We start from the raw sequence: 17,066 nt of genomic DNA, 5'->3' as shown, positions 1-17,066 counted from the left end.
GACCCTCAAACAAGAAACAAGTAGGTGTCCATGCTGTGAAATCAGTATTACTTTTGAAGGAGTCAGTAGCCATTAAACCTAAATTTAATTTATTTTATTAAAATAACATAATTGAGGAACCATCAGATAACTGTATCTTGTCAGGCGCAATAAAAACAAAATTAAGACCCCAAATCATTAAGAAAACCTGTATTCCTGGCTTTCTTACAGACAAGGATGTGACTAGAGATAGGCTGGGCTGCAGCCCACCCCATAGGGGCAGCTCCTGGAAGACAGATTCAGCGTGTGGGAGGCTACCCGAAGGTGGAGCACCGCTCTTGGAAAGCCGTCCACACAGAACACCTTAGACACGATTCACAAAGTGAAGTTCTGTAGTACCAAAGCAGGCTCCCCCAGGTGGCCAGGACTCCATGTGCAAAACTGGCACTGGCACTGCACCACTGTCTGTGCCCTGCAGCAGATGGGCTCAGCAAGCCAAGTTCCCGACTGTCCCTGCAGCAGCCAGAGTGCGAGCCACTTTGACTTCTCTCCAAGGCCATTTTCTTGCCCTAAAAATACTCAGCTGACTTGTATACCTCTGGATCAGAGCAGGCTAGCATGGTGGACAGCTTCCTTTCCCAGGGCAGGAGGGGTAGAAAAGAAGGCAACATGAAGTTAAGGCCCTGTGAGTAGTCTAGGTCCTTAGCAGCAGCTTCTCTGAAAACATGCATTCTGCCCCCAAGGAAACAAAGTGGTGGTGCCTGCTGACTCTTCTTCCCCTGGTGGCCTAAGGACAGCTACATCAGCTAGAAGACCGGTAGCCTCGGCGATGTGGTCAGCGTGCAAGCATTGATGTCCTCCGTGTGGGCTGCCCGATGCAGAGAGGGCTCAGAGGCACTCCTGTTGATTTTCGGCAGAGAGTGCTGAAGCAGCTCAATGGAAGACAGGATCTGAAACAAGGCCCCAGTGTGCTCGGGTTAGATGGACTTGGTATCTCCCCAGCCATACCTTTCAGTCAAGTGTCCAAAGCACACAAGAGCTTGTGGAACACAGAAGGTCCACTCCCCACCACATCTGCATGCTCAGAATACAATCATATTTGAACTACTGAGCTAACCTGGGGAAACAGAGGTCTCTCTTCTTTTACTTTCTTCACACAGTCCGCCACCAACCTCTTCATTGCCTTGGGGCAGTTCTTGTAGAGCCTGCTAAGATCTGGGGAAGCATATCCACGGCCCACCATGAAAATGATCTAAAGAAGGAAACAGTTGAGCAAACTCGTTTGAACACTGAAACTCACAGCCCCTCGCTGCTTTGCCAGGCCCTGTTCAGATCACCTGATCTCGGTTGTTGATGTGCGAGTAGGGAAGCTCCCCGGTCATGAGCTCATACAGCACAATGCCATAGGAGTAGACGTCAGACTGGAAGCTGAACGGGTTGTTATCCTGCATTCGGATTACCTCTGGAGCCTATGAGGACAAAGTATGTTAGTACCTGGGTGATGGGCTCCAGAGACATTCAGGAGCCAACTAGTCAGAAGGAGTCCAGGCCTTAGCTCAGGGTAGCTCTTCCCCAAAGATTAAACCCCCGGGCTCTGGCCTCTGTTGCTGATACCAGGGATCAACCAAATTCCCAAAACTGGTATGCACCCAGCTCTGGGCCAGCACATGCATCATACTCAGGAAGTTGTGTGGGGCCAGCTTCCTCACCATCCACAGTACAGAGCCAGTGGGCTGTTCAACCTGTTGAGAACCACTCCAGCGTGACTTCACTGTTGCCAAACCAAAATCTCCAATTTTCACCGTGAGGCCTTCATGGAGAAATATATCTCAATGCTTGTTAAGGAGACTGACAGTTTAGCATTCATTCTACCTCCTTCACCTCGCTACTAAATCAAATTCTGAAATTAGTTATCTTCCAGAAGGCAGGACCCCAGACTTCACCTACATGTGGCACTCGCACTCAGCACCAAATACCTGCTGGAACTGGTCTACCTGTGACTTCCATCAGCTCACATATGGGTAATGGTCATTTTGGTCTAACTTTGTGACCTGCTGGTCCATGGGAGTTCAAACCTTACATCTGTGCTAGTATCTTAGAGCATTGCCTAGCTGCTAAAAAAACAAAAATCTTACTTCAGGAAAGTGTAACAAAGTGGCCATGGCCACTAATCCAGCACAGACATTCAGCACAGCTGAGCTTAACACTGCCACACCATGTACCGTCTCACAGCATAAAAGGTGCACAGTTGGTATGAGGAACAAGGAATACGGTTTCTAACAGTGGACTCTAGGCTGACTCGTGTACATTCCAGGACAACATGTAGCAATTTCAGATCTTGAACAGTGGAGAAAAGGAAACAATCTGAATTGACACCGATTCCAGGTTGCGGAGGTCAGGAGATTAGTGGAGTTTTTTACTAAAGTAGTCATAGTAGTTCCAGTCCCAGAATGTATAATGAGAGCAGATCTACTATCCCAATTGCCAGAGTTCTCACAATGGTTCCCTGACTGCAGTGAGGGCTGTTATGGTTGGAAAGACTACATAAAAGCTTTCAGAGTTGGCCTTTGCCAGGGAAAATAGCCAAAAAACAAAGTCACATCCCTGGAATTTTATAGAGTTACTATACAAGGTGTGGTGTCTTTATTTCAGTTAACACACTTCTTGGTACATGATGTGCAGCTATTGATCTAGCATTTTCTTGGTACCTGTCCAAGAACCACTAGAAACAATTTGCTTTCAGATGGCAAGACCAATAATATACCTTTACAGTTTTACCACAAGGATGTTTTAGCTCTCCTGCCCTGTGTCATAACTTAGTTTGAAAGGATCTTCATATCTGTGTCTTCCACCAAATACCACATTGATCTACTGTATGAATGGCTGAGCAAGAGGCAGCAACCACTTTGGACTTGCTGGTAACATCCTAGCAGTGCATAAGAGGATGGGAAATAAATCCAAAATCTTGAAAATCTGGCTTGTAGTTACTTTCTCTTCTGTATGTACAGCAGTATCTCAAGAAGATTTTGTATAATTCACCGAGTTTAAGTTTTGTATCTCCACTCTAAAAGGAATTGTTTCCAGATCACTGTTGGGGAAAAAAAGACTTTAAGGAAGTCTTGTGGATACAGTCACTGGAGGCTGCAGTAGGCCCATGTGTTTTCCTTTAAGAAGCTTTCCCCAAGCACTGTGAACCATATATGAGAAAAGGGATCCTTTGGGTCCCTAAGCTGAGAACTTGATACCAAAGGATACTGTTGGATTTCATGTCTCTGTGGATGATGTTCTTTGCATGCAAATAGCTGTGAGGGAGAAAAATCAATCAGTTAACTATTAGGCACCCAGGAGCCTGTCTTCCCAGCCCAAGCCTGTCACCTATAGAAAGGGTACAGACAGTGTAAATGCACTGACAGTTTCACTCAAGCCTCACTGCCCATCAGCTAACTGGGTAGCAATTCGCCCTGCATACTGCAACTTGGATAGGGTTTGCAAACAAAAAAATAGGGAAGATGCCATAATTTTTACCACACATTTCATCCAAAGACGTCCCAGCACCCACATCAGGCAGCTCATGAATGACTCCAGCTCCTGAGTACTGGCACGCGTGCACACATCTACACACAGACCCACACAAATATACACTATTTTTTAATTGACAGAAGTACTGGTGAGCAGAGGGCGTTCCTGTTGGCCTGGGCCCAAGGTTCCTACAAACAGTGGCTAGGCCTGGCTGATGAGGAATGGGAGCTTCCCGTGCATCATCCAGTGTCGAAGAGCCCACCCAGGTGCCACTCAGTTCAGCTCCCACAAGGACTCACCAAACTGTCTACTTACTCCATTCCCTGAGCTGTCTGTCGGGCAATGTCAATTAGCTGGAACATCTGGAATTTGGTCTCCTGGACATGCAGATGTTTATAGAGACTGCTGCCTTCACACCACTGGGTCACAATGGCCAGGTTGTCCTTTGTCATGTACCCCATGAACAGCAGGATATTAACATGCCGTGTTTTGCTGGGGGAAGAAGCAGGGAAAGCACAACTATGAGCACTGCCTGCAGTCAGCTGAAGCCCAGCCTTCACCTCCATGCTGGCCTTGCCTACAGAGGCTGCTCTCTGCACAGGACCCCTCATCTGTGGAATCCACCCCTGTCCAGATCATCCCTACAAACCTAAGAGTGATTCAGTAACTAGGGCTAGCTAGGGCTTGGGCTCCAGAGCAAAGCAGACTAGCTATAAAAAGATGCCTGGAAAAACAATTCCCCTACCACACGCCAAACCCCACACAGCTGGACTGTTGAGTATTGATTACAGAGATGAGGTGTGTCCATGCATAGGGCTCTTCTGGCTTCCAGCACATGATGCTGGAAGGAGTTCCCTCCTCCTTAAAGGAGCATTCCCTCAGAACCCACAGCAGGTGCTGACCTGCACAACCCGGCCCTACCCAACCCTGCTGCTTCTAGGGGTGGGCTCACCGCAAGACAGCCACCTCGTTCCTGAAGGCCTGGAGCTGCTCTGGGGTTGGGTCAACCACCTTTAGGATCTTTACTGCAACATCTCCTGCAAATTAATTTGTAGTTAGTTACACTCAGTAAATAGACTATATTTTTCAAATACATTAGGATTTACCTTATTTTATTTTATTTGACACTAGGACCCAGGACTAGACTAGGGTCAGCCCCTAGTGAGCCCCTTTCTACCTCACTGAGATGACACGACAATATAACCACAGCTGAATTTTTATCTAAGTGCTGGGGATTGAAATTGGATCCTCATGCTTTGATGGCAAGCTCTTTCAAAAAAAAAAAAAAAGTCCTTATTTCTAAGGAATATAGGGAAGCACTTTTCAAGGAACATATGTGTCTGCAGGTAGAACAAATCTCCCAGCTAATCATGGCTATTCATCTCACACTGGGCCACAAAGGCCTTCAAGGAGCTTCCATCCACATGATGCTGGGAGCCATATGGGATAGCTCTACAGCCTTAAGTTTATGAGGATGAACTCAATGCCAGGGCTATGAGTGGCACACCAAGTACAAACTGACAAGGAAGCAGGCCCTTGAGCGAGCTCAGAGAGGGTCCTTTGCCAGAAGGAGCAATGGGAGTACTGAACCCTTGCTGTGTCACAGCCTGCACACACACCTGACTGTTAAAACTCATTCTCAGAGGAAGTAGAGTAGAGGTCAGTAAGTTAGTCTCATGTCCAGGGCCAAATTTTAAAAAAAAGAAGAGGAAGAAAAATATGCTGGAGCCAGGAAGGGCAGGAAGCTGGGTGGGTCCATACTAGTGTCTCACTTGAATACTGACAACCACCAAGGCAGCAATCCAGGCAACCTCCCTACAGTTTCAGAAACACCCAGGAGACAACATACTTCCAGGGATAGTTGTAAATCACATTCAAATATGTTTTATATATTAGATATATTAACGAGAATAACAAAATTTCTTGAAACCCTTTAAGGACTTTAGAGGCAGCATTTCTGTGTAGTCCCAGCTATCCTAGAACTCACTCTGTAGACCAGACTAGCCTTGAACACAGAAATTCACCTGCCTCTTCCTCCTAAGTGCTGGGATTAAAGGAGTGTACCACTACCTCCTAGTTAGGACCTCAACTTTGTGGGTTTTTTTTTTTTTGACTTTTCGATATAGGGTTTCCTTGGAACTAGCTCCTGTAGACCAGGCTGGCCTCAAACTCATAGAGATCTGCCTGCCTCAGCCTCCTTTGTGCTGGGATTAAAGGCATGTGCCATCACCACCCAGCTCTAATATTTATAAGTCTGTTCACTTTGAAAACTGAGGTAGGTGGCCAGCCTAAGCCACATATACCAAGATCTTGTCTCAAAAAAAAAGTCAAGGTAACCAAGGCACCAACAATCAAAGTCTGAGTCAGCTGAGAGCACCCTGGTGATGGATAGATCCTCAACCTGAGGAATGTGGTCTTGAGGCAGTCTGTTCTAGACAGGTTCCCATGAGGCTTCAGTCTGACTTCTTGTGAGTTACAGCTTTATCATCTATAGCTGACCTGGTAACTGGCATTGCCCAGCACCAAAGACAGGCTTGATGTGGAAAGTCCTTCTGTGTATGTATGTGTTGCTTTTATTGGTTGAGGAATAAAGCTTTTTGGACCAATGGCTTAGCAGAGTAAAGCCAGCCAGGAAATCAGAACAGAAAGATAAGAGAAAGAAGGCAGAGTCAGACACCATGTAGTTGCCTGAAGGAGGACACCAGACCAGTACCTTAGCGATGGGCCACAACCTCATGGTGATGCACAGATTAATAAAAATGGGGTAATTTAAGATACAAGAGCTAGCTAAAAATACGCCGGAGCCATCAGCCAAACAGTATTGTAATTAATAATAGTTTTTGTGTGATTATTCGGGTTTGGGCAGCCGGGAAATGAACCCGCAGTCTCTGACTACACAGGCTGCTGGATAAGATGCAGCTTATCTGAGTAGAGAAGGTGCAGTGCTGAAGTCACCTGTCCAGCAAGCACACAGACCCTAAGCCACGTGTGCCCTAGTGGCAGGTCCTAGTGGCTGAGGAAGGGAGATTCCTGCATGGCCGTGGCAACTTACAGAATGTAAACATGCAGGAGCACGCTGGCAGCTCCTGCTCTTTGTACCCGTTTTAAGGTCCCTTCAGCTGCTGGTGTCTAGGGTGCTCCACCAAAGCAGCAAACACCTGCTCAGTGAAGAAGCATGTCCCAGAGCAGAACTGGCTTAGTTAGAAGAAATAGCAGCAATGACACCTACCTGACTACAGGGCTAATATTTGGTCACTGGTTTCTCAGCATCATTAGAACTTTATTATACACACTAAAGGAAGGTTAGAATGCTGTGACATTTCAGAATTGATTTGATTGACAGGTGTGATCAAATCCCCATAGAGAAGGCCACTGTGAACCAGGAAGGCCCTAGCCCTCTCTGCTGAAACCTGACCGCTAGATCCCTGAAGCTGGAAATAGGTCCCAAACTCACCGTGCCACTTGCCCTTGTACACAGTGCCAAAGGAGCCTGACCCAATCCGAGTGGACAGCATCACCTCACTGGCTTCTATTTCCCAGTAATAGCTTGAATCTCTCTGTCCACGAGGCCTCTGAAACAAGTGGAGATCATTCACAACCCACAGAATGCCAACAGCCTGCTGGGAGCAGGACTATCAAAGGAAGGGTCATCCCACCCCCGTCTGTCCTTTAAAGATGGACACTGTCACTGTAGCTACAATTCTGTCCTTGAGGAGATGCCAGTTTATTGAGCTGTAGCCAAATGGCAACCTACAGAATGTGAACACGCCAGGGGATACTGGCAGTCATTTTCCTTCAATATATTTTATTAGGTTCCCACCCCTAAATATGTTAAGTGCATTCTGATTTCCAAGAGTTTATCTTTACTGAACCCTGAAGGGCAGGAGGTATTATTGGCCATACTCACAATTTTGTTTTTTTCCTGGGTCCCAGATCCTGGTGCCCGTTCTCTTTGTGCTGGTACAGGGGTTTTGGGTTGTGACCAGCCTGTTGGACTCAGGTTGTTGGGGCTGCTGGACAGGGCTGAAGGTGAGGCTTAATAGACAAGACAAACAGAATCCGCACGTAGATAAGCCAACAGAAGATCACAGCATAGAGAGAAAAAGCCCATTACTGATCACTACATGACTAGGGTAAAGTACCTGATTCACTGTGACTTCGAATTGCATCCTGAAACAGAAAATAAAAGCTGATCAGATACACTAGAAAAGGCCTTTTTTCTTAGGGGGAGAGGGCGTAGGAACAAAGCACTTATTAATTAACCCTCTAAAATATAAAGTATACTTCTATACTCCTAACTTCCTGGTTTACCTAGTACCCCAAACTTATTTTTCCAAGATTGTTTTCTATTAAATACTACGTGAAGTGAGTTTAACTTTTCATGCAAACCACATCGTTACTCAGAAACAAACCTTCTGGAAAGTTACTGTCAACTGGCATCTCCTGCACAGACTCAGGATCCTGCTCTACTGAGGCTTACTCAGAGACAGAGACCCAGTAACAGGCTCGTTTTTACTTCAGTAGGAGTAAGGATAAAATGGATCAAAGCTGGATTCAACACAGGTAAGTACTACTTGAAAGCCTAAGTTATAGGAACTGGAAAAGACATGAACCCCAGAGCCTGAATCGTGTGTTTACACCTTAAAAACCCAAATGGACAGGAAAGGAGACTCCATGGTGGCAGAAATGACCATCACATAGATCTCAGACTCAGCTCCTTTAGCATAAGTAAGATACTACTTCAAACCTACCTCCACTGGACATTTAAGATCTTATTCTTGATTTGTGTTTATGTAAGAATGCAAGTGCCTATAGGGGCCAAAAGACGAGTGTGGGATCCCCTGGAGCTGGAGTTATAGGCAGCTATGCCCTTCCTGACATGTGCTTGGACTTGAACTTGGGTCCTCAGGAGCAGCAAGTACTCTTAACTCTCCAACTATCTATACAGCCCTCTATGAGACATTTCTAAATTTTAATTTTCCTTGAGGGTGGAATATATATCTCACTTGACCCTCATCACTTCACTTCAGAAAGTGTCTTTCTAGAAAGTCATCTGCATTTCTCTTTGTAATACCACAACAAACAAGATATTTGTTCCATGAAGCTACTACTAAAATGTTTCCATTCATTTTTTAAGGCTTTTTTTTTTCATTTTATGTGTATGGGTGTTTTGCTTGCATGTATGTGTGCAAACCATATTTGTGCAGTTCCCTTGATGGCCAGAAGAGGATGTTACATCCTCTGGAACTGAAGTTATAGACAGCAGTCAGACTGCGTGTGGATGCTGGTACCTGAACCAAGATCTTCTGAAGAACAAATGCTCTTAACTGCGGGGCCATCACTCCAGCCATATTATTTGTTCATTTGTTTTTGATATAGTCTCATTGTATAGCACAGACTGGCCCTGAACTTGCCATTCTTCTGCCTCAGCCTTGTTAGTGCTGTGATTACAGGCATGTGCCACCATGCCTGACTTTTAAAGATACCTTTTCAAGAGTAAAAAAGCAACAAACCAAACTACTGTATTCTCTCTCTCTCCTTCCCTCCCCCCCCCCCTTACACACACACACACACACACCGGACCTGTTTCAGCCATCCTATTCAAGTATCTTTAACAATGTAGAGTAAAACCTAGTTCTGATTCATGAGCCTGGCCTGTCTGTAAAACATCCACAGAGGTGCTTAAGAATCTGGATCCTTGGACCTCAGAAGAGGTCTTGGTTGCTGAAGGGCTTGCCATGTAAGCAGAGTAGTGGCACATGCTTATGACCCCTGCACTGGGGACAAGAGGATCCTGGAGGTTCATTGACTGGCCATGCTAGCCTAACCAGCAAGCTCCAGGTTCAATGAGAGAGCCTATTTCAAAACACAGAATGGAAAGGCAATTGTGGAAGATAACTGCTATCAACCTCTGGCCTCCACACACACAAATACAGATGTTCACCCTACAACTCAAACTAGGGCTGATGATATGTGTCTGTGAGGGAAAGGTGGAAAAGCCTGGGTAACTGTATAAATAAGTATAACAGGATAGCAGCCAGTGGGAGAAACATTGGTCATTCAAACAATCTCTTCTGGGTTGGTTGGGGTTATTTGTTTGTTTGGTTTTTTTTTTTTTTTTTTTGGTTTGGTTTGTTGTTTTTGTTTTCCAAGACAAGGTTTTGTGCACCTCTGACTGTCCTAGAACTCACTTTGTAGATCAAGCTGGCCTCGAACTCACAGAGATCCACCTGTGTCTGCCCCCCAAGTGCTGGGATTAAAGAAGTGCACCACCACCACCACCCAGACCTCTTCTGTTATTTTTATTGATTAGAATTATATTCCAGAGCACAGCAGGATAGTTTTTCTTAATGTCTCTTACCTTTTCTTCCCTCTACCGTGTATTTTATTTTGTGGTAATTACTATAATTGGATCACATAATCCCATGATAATTTTTTGTGTGTTCCTAGATTTAAGTACTACAACTGGTGTAAGCCAAACAACATCATTCAGTCTAAAATACTGAATTGTGTTATTGGAAAAAGAAAGAAAAGAGAGGAAAGGAAAGGAGGGGAGGGGAGGAAAGAGAGAGTAAAGAAAGGAAAGAGAGAGAGGAAAAGAAAGGAAAGGAAAGAGAGAGGAAAGAAAAGAAAAAGGAAAGAAAAAAGGGAAAGAAAGAAAAAGGAAAGAAAGAAAAGCCAGACATGGTGGCACACGCCTTTAACTCGGCACTTGGGAAGCAGAGGCAGGTGGATCTCTGAGAGTTCGAGGCCAGCCTGGTCTACAATGTGAGTTCCAGGACAGCTAGAACTGCTACACAGAGAAAAATCTGTCTTGGAAAACAAAAATAAAAACACCAAAAAGGGAGGAAAAAGAGGCCAAGAATCAAATTTTCTTTTGAGACACAAACAGAATTAACATACTTGTGCTACTTATGTTAGAAATTGGAGAATTTTCACTTTGAGTGTATAACAATTTATACGGGAACAAAACAAAGAAAATGGCTACTTTATAATTGTATTTAAATATGTAGGACCAATCATTATGATAAAGCCCATAACTTACACTGAGCAAGACAAAAGGTTAAAGGTGATCTGTAACTACAGAGAAATTGCACCTAATATGGCAGGTGTCAAGGAACAAATTTTTGCAAAAAAACAAGAAAGCATAGTTACATGATCATGTCTGCTGTGTCTTTTTAATTTGATTTTGAAACATGATTGCACTGTGTAGCCCAGACTGGTCCTGAATAAGGTCTTCCAGAGTACTGGAATTCTAGGCATGTGCCAGGATGCCAGACTTTCTGTTAGGCTTTTCTAGGTCACATCAACCAAATGGGTGAGATGCTTTGGTTTCTAATGTCTGAACTCAGTACAGATGCTGTATTACTATCAGTCCATTGTCTTTAGAGACAACTGACTTTTTAAAAACTATTTCAATGCCCTTGCCTTCGAGAATCTACCCTGAGAAATTTACCTAGCAGTAGCAACTCGTATAGTGTTTGTTTTACTCATAAATACTCTATAGAAAAGAAAGAAAGCATGGCGAGAGTCTGAGTAGCACTATAAAGGAACGTATCTATTGTCTCCCATGATAGCCTACCATCTGACAGTCTGTCCTATTAAACCCAAGAAGCAAAGGCATGTAGAAAATACCTACTCTTCCCCTCAGACAAAACCGTCTGGAGCACGGCCTGGGAGAGGCATTCAGGCTGTTATTCTAGTCCAAAGCAATGAGAAATAAAGAAGAATAAAGAACAAAGGAAGCATTTAAAGTGTAGTCAGTCGATTTTAAAGATGAGCTAGAAAGCAAACCAAACAAAGAGAACAAACAAGAAAAGAGAAGGCAGTCTGCGAACACCGACTGGCAATGTCGCACTTGCACTTAGCTCCTAGAGCTCCTACTTTACCTAGTCCTCTAGAGCACCTGTTAGTTTTACAACACCCTCATCACATGAAGCTGCTCTGCATGTATCTATCTATACCAGCTCAAAGAACTCACATCCAGAGCTGGGACACAGAGCACAATGGTTAGCGTGGACTTTTGTTTCCCCACTGGAATGATACACTAGCCTTGTTATGAAGTCAGTCTATGGATGTACCAGATTTAAAAATAAGTTCAAGGGCCTGAGAAAATACTGCAATATTCCTGAGCAGCTTTGAAATCCATATTCTGTGCTCCCAATGTTAACTACTGCTGTTCATCACCATCCCCAAGGGGCCCTATTACCTCAATCATCCTGCTGTCCACAGGCAAGGTGGTGCTGACCATGTGGACATTGGGAGTGGACGTTGACCTCTGCCTCTGGGAGAGGGAACCTTCAGAGGAAGGGCTGGAGGTGTTGAAAGTAAAGGCATGAGGTGTGGAGTATCTGTGCTGGGAACTAGGCATGGAGAAGAAAGAGAGTCTCATGAATGGCACTCAGGCCTCCACACTGGCAAAGTCTTTTCAACTGCCTACCTCATTAAGGCCCTTAAAGGCAAACCTGACCCATATAATCTGTGATGCAATGTTTCACTCATTCAGTATGCACTATTTAAAAACTCTGCCTGGGTTCTTTTTGTGTGCAAATTTTTAAAAATGAAAAATAAACATGCTTGTCATCACCTGTGAAAAGGGGAATCCATCATATAAATTCTCCTTGGTGCTAAGTTACTCTTCAGAATACTTCAGAGCTTTACGTCTCTAAGAACAGCTAAGTATTTGCTAAACTACTACCTGATGCTAACTGGTCTCTGCCCAATTTAATTGAAGAAAAAAATAGGACTGAGAATTTCTCTCTGTGGCCAGCACACAACAAAGTGTGTATTCCATCTTAGATCTACAACCCTGACCTATGAAATGACAGTTCCAGCCCAGAACACACATTAGCAAGTATGGGATGAGGGATGGAATGTCAGCTCAGTGGTAGAAGGAATGTCTCCCTAGCCTATGTAAGGCTCCAGGTCTGAACTCCAGTATCTTGAAACAAGTAACAGCTTCTGTGACTAATGTGTAACTCCACTGCATGGCACAAGCCTTAGATGAGGCCCTGAACTCCACCCCAACTCCAACAAAACAAAGTAAAACATCTGTTCTGTAAACTTAATTTAAGGTTTGTTCAGGTCATACTCATATGAACTCAAGGGATAAAGACTGGCTTTTCTAAAAGATTCAGTTCTGTCTATGGCCATATCGCCCTGAGTGTGCCTGGCCTTGCTTAAAGAGAGTTATTCCCTCACTGAATGCCACCTTGCACTAGGAATTCTGCATTTAGGCTTTCAGAATCTAGTTTCTTCTTATCTTCAAGGTAAGTAATTTTTTTTTCTTACTTAAATGTAGTTTTCAAATTACCAAAAAGAATTCATCCAAGTCAGACACAAACGCATTTCAGTACAAATTCCTTGTCCTAAGATACTGCCTTTAATTATTTCCATAGTAGTTTTACAGGGGTCATTAAATGCTAGCTGATCACATATAAGTTAAAAGTCAGATATTTTAGATAAAAATGTAATTTGATTTTAGGTTCTAAATTCTTGGGTGTCACTAAGTAAGATGTGTACTCCACTGAACTCTGAATGTTAAAGCTAGAAAACAGCAATCACAAGTTAAATGCAAACTCAAACGCATAACAGAAAAGGGATTTATTTCTATCTACCTGGATTGTAGGCCATGGTAAACATTTTAGAAGTAAAGTCTGGGGCTGAAGAGATGGCTCAGTGGTTAAGAGCACTGCCTGCTCTTCTAAAGGTCCTGAGTTCAATTCCCAGCAACCACATGGTAGCTCACAACCATCTGTAATGAGGTCTGGTGCCCTTTTCTAGCCTGCAGGCATGCATACAGACAGAATACTATATACACAATAAATAAACCATAAAGATTAAAAAAAAGACGAAAAAAAAAGTAAAGTCTGGTGTTCTTCTTAGTCACTATACTCATTTTGGAGCCCTTTCCCTAAATGCTCAATTCCCCACAAATGGAAGAAGGCAGGATCTCAAGCTTTTCAGAAATATAGTGTGAGACTGAGGTTGTGTTGTAACAGAAGGGCCTACAGTCAAAATCACTTTTCAGAATGTAAGTTCCATGGAACCACAGAGAGAAAGGTCTCCACTTGATGTTCCACAGAGGCAGCAAGGGGTCTGCAGACACCAGGACATCAAGAGGGACTTCTTTGTATTTAGGCTCCCAACTCACTCCACCCAATGTAATTTTCCAAAAGAGTGCCAAGTAAAACATTACCTAGCAGGCATCCGGGAAACAGACTCTCGCATCCGGCGCATTGTCAAAGAAGGTAATGCTGGTACTCCACTATCACCAACAGTGGAATTTGGAAACAGCCTGAATGAAAGAAACATGGAAAGACTGGTTTACAGATTTTGTCCTCTCTAAGAGAAACCAGCCCCTTGCCTAAAAACTCAGAACTACAACCCAACCTCTTTTTTCATGTTCCTCAAGTGCTTTAGACCCATGTTGGAAGAGACTACCAACACAAAGGACTAGACTACAGACTGAGTGACAGCAAATGGCCAATGAACACGTGTCCTGCTAGGATGCATATCTAGAAAAGTCTGTTGCTGCCCAGCTATATCAGAGTAATGTTCTCCTAAGTGATAGTGCAATACAAGCACATGCCTTTCTGCTACTCAAATTCTCTGAGAACCAACAGTGACTTCTGTGGGAGCTAAACAGTTCCTTCCCATTGTGAGTGAAGACGATGTTCCTCTCATTTTTCTAACATGCTCCAAAAAGGGTGAAACTCTGTACTCTCAACACAAGTTTTTAAAAGGCTTTAATAAGTGTAATCTTAACTTAAATTTGCAATTATTTAAACCATTTTTTCTCTGTGAAATATATATTGGTACCTAGTTTACCTCCTAACAAAAAGATTTAAATAAATACTTTTAAATACTATTTATTTGTTTGTTTGTTTGTTTGTTTATTTATTATGCGTACAATATTCTGACTGCGTGCATGCCTGAAGAGGGCACCAGACCTCATTACAGATGGTTGTGAGCCATTGTGTGGTTGCTGGGAATTGAACTCAGGACCTTTGGAAGACCAGGCAATGCTCTTAACCACTGAGCCATCTCTTCAGCCCCAAAGACTCAATTTTTTTATATCCAGACTGTCTGAGGTGCAAATACATTGCTCCCTGTGTAAGGGAAAGGAAATAGCAAGAGCTCTACTTTCTGCTTTCTTGGGACAGCTCACAACCCAGTTGAGGGGGAAAAAAAAAAGCCCTTTGATTTCCATGTCCCTGTGTTCTTCTCCTTGACAAATTCCTGTCAGTAACTATTTGACAGATAATGGGTCCTACCTGTTTGTGGTATCAGCTCAGCTAGACTAGCTGGCCAGCAAAGTCTCAAGGACAGCCCTGTCTCCACCTTCCCAAGTCTGAGATTACACACACGGTGTGGGCCCAGCTTTTATGTCAGTGCTGGATCAGACTCAAGCCTCACGCTTAAAGTAAACACTTCACCAACTGAGTCATCTGCCAGCTCCCTACCTGTTTTACAGCTAGGGTGCCCCACTAAAACTAGCTAATTTTAGAACTATGGTGCTTCTAAAGTAGATAGTTTCTGGATCACAGAATTATTTAACAAACCTAAAACTCAGACTTATCAATAAAAATGTATAATGAGCATCATCAAAAGCATTTCTGTGCCTGACCCTGAATTTTTACAAGGAAAAAAACAAAAACAAATGCCTTACAAAAGCTGTCTGATATTACTCCAGTCCACACACATAGTAGGTACTTTGGTGCTACAGTGCTCATGAAACTTGTAGCCACAAGTCTGACATCGAAATCCATTTAGCAGGAACTTTTGACAGATATCACAGAATGCAAGCTTTAGGAACGTTTTCCGCGCCTGTGACAAGAAAGCAGGTACAGAATTACAGAATTACAATAACACAAGTCAAGAACCAACAAGGTGCTTTCTCCACTGGCCTCACAAGAGTCTCTGAAGAATCATACTTCCAACACTGTCAAATTCAGAAACGGAAGGCAAAGGGACCTCTGTTAATGGACTCTAAACTGCCCACTGTACACGACCACATAGGGAGAACTGAAAGCAAGTAACTATGCACATGTCTAGTGCTTCTGGGAAATGTCAACCATGCACAGCCAAGAGACAAAATGGCAGAGAAAGATGGCACTGAAACTTACAAAGTTGTGAGTTGTGAGTGGAACATGATCCAAGAAATCCACTTGCAGTTCTTCTCCAATCAGAGAGGCAGCATCGGTGTTCCAATCTAAGCGTGCTTTCTTACTAAAAATTATCCAAAGCATAATATGAGGGAACAGCAGATAAGGCTCAGGACATAGAGCAGGTCTACTGTTTACTGCATGTTGTCTAAGCACACCTGGCAGGTGCTTTGGTCCCACCCTAAAAATAAGCCAACTGGGGCCCTGAAGAGACACTGCTCACAGAGTGACAGGCCTGTTGGAATCCAAGTCTGTTGGACTCCAAAATTTACACTCTTAGAACAACCCTTTGAACAATGATATAAAACAAGCTCATGATAAGGGTAACTATGTCTTTAAAGGGACTGTAATATTAAAATCCTACTAAAATCCCAAGATCCCATAAAGTGAGGTACAGTCACTACAGTACAGTTTGGTTTTTGTTTGTTTTTGTTTCCCGAGTCAGGGTTTATCCTTAGCTTTGGAGCATGTCCAAGAACTAGCTCTGGATACCAGGCTGGCCTTCAACTCAGAGATACACCTGCCTCTGCCTACCAAGTGCTGGGATAAAAGGTGTGTGCTACCACCACCCAGCTTCCAGTGCTCAAGTTTAGTGTTCAACAGCCACTTCAATCTGAATGTGCATGAACATAATGCAAACAGAGATGCCCTTTCCATTAGTTACTAACTCAAAGTTGTTTGTAGAATTTATAAAAATAAAAGCTATAGACAAAATGGTCTTTAAAATTAACTGACAACGCTGTTTCTTTGCCCAGAACAAGCAGATAGGACATCATAGCAATTTAAGGAAAACCTGTCTTGTTCAGTTAATCTCCCATTTGTAGAAAATGAACATTCCCAGTTAAGAAGGAATGTAACACACATAACATCACTCAAACCCCTTTATCACCTGCCAGAAGCCAACAAGCCACTCTTCTGGTTACCCAACAGGCAACAATCTGTTCCTTAAGGTAGGGAGATGGTATCTGTCTAGAGTACTGCTGTGTCCTAAGGAAGACCAGGAAGGCAGCCCCACTCTGCACAGGCAGTAGGAGCTATCTGTCCTGAAGAAAACTGAGATCAGTTCCCAGTCACACAGCTTTGGAGAAGAGTGGACCAAGCCCCTGTCTCAGAATCTCCCTAGACATAAAAGGAAGTCTATGGATCAGCTTGGGGACCAATGTGGGAATAAAGGCAGCTAAAGGTGATGACGTGTTGAAGATCAGAAAATTAACTGCTGACTAAGCAGAGAAAGAGACAGGTGGAGGATAAGCTCTCCAGCTGGAGAACTCAGAACTACAAAGAAAACAAGTAGGAGATTAATAACAGCAGCACTGCTTCCCAAAGAGGTCAAAGTCAAAGGTTTCCCCAGGTTTGGCTGACAAAGAATGAATGACAAGAACATCTCTATAGGACTGCAGT

General features: G+C 43.6%; 1 protein-coding gene across 4 annotated transcripts in view; it reads right to left on the bottom strand.

Moving 5' to 3' along the window:
• Positions 1-68: 68 nt before the first annotated feature.
• Positions 69-17,066, bottom strand: part of Raf1 (Raf-1 proto-oncogene, serine/threonine kinase) — a 55,680-nt gene continuing 38,682 nt past the window's right edge. For 2 of the 4 annotated variants that reach the window (XM_075983095.1, XM_075983097.1), the window contains 15 exons: positions 15,627-15,729; positions 15,170-15,327; positions 13,697-13,795; positions 11,708-11,861; positions 11,138-11,197; positions 7,641-7,668; positions 7,406-7,533; positions 6,953-7,070; positions 4,451-4,535; positions 3,814-3,990; positions 3,235-3,281; positions 1,689-1,807; positions 1,317-1,448; positions 1,097-1,231; positions 735-929 (listed from right to left, as the gene is read on the bottom strand). In XM_075983095.1, the coding sequence (XP_075839210.1) occupies positions 786-929; positions 1,097-1,231; positions 1,317-1,448; positions 1,689-1,807; positions 3,235-3,281; positions 3,814-3,990; positions 4,451-4,535; positions 6,953-7,070; positions 7,406-7,533; positions 7,641-7,668; positions 11,138-11,197; positions 11,708-11,861; positions 13,697-13,795; positions 15,170-15,327; positions 15,627-15,729 (1,687 nt within the window). In that variant the 3' untranslated portion in view covers positions 735-785. Of the gene's footprint in view, positions 930-1,096; positions 1,232-1,316; positions 1,449-1,688; positions 1,808-3,234; positions 3,282-3,813; positions 3,991-4,450; positions 4,536-6,952; positions 7,071-7,405; positions 7,534-7,640; positions 7,669-11,137; positions 11,198-11,707; positions 11,862-13,696; positions 13,796-15,169; positions 15,328-15,626; positions 15,730-17,066 lie in introns of all 4 variants that reach the window. The other 2 variants (XM_075983096.1, XM_075983099.1) reach the window with 2 other exon arrangements.

Source organism: Microtus pennsylvanicus, chromosome 8 (assembly GCF_037038515.1).
Source record: "Microtus pennsylvanicus isolate mMicPen1 chromosome 8, mMicPen1.hap1, whole genome shotgun sequence".
Classification (NCBI taxonomy): Eukaryota; Metazoa; Chordata; class Mammalia; order Rodentia; family Cricetidae; genus Microtus; species Microtus pennsylvanicus.
This window is presented reverse-complemented; position numbering and strand designations above follow the sequence as displayed.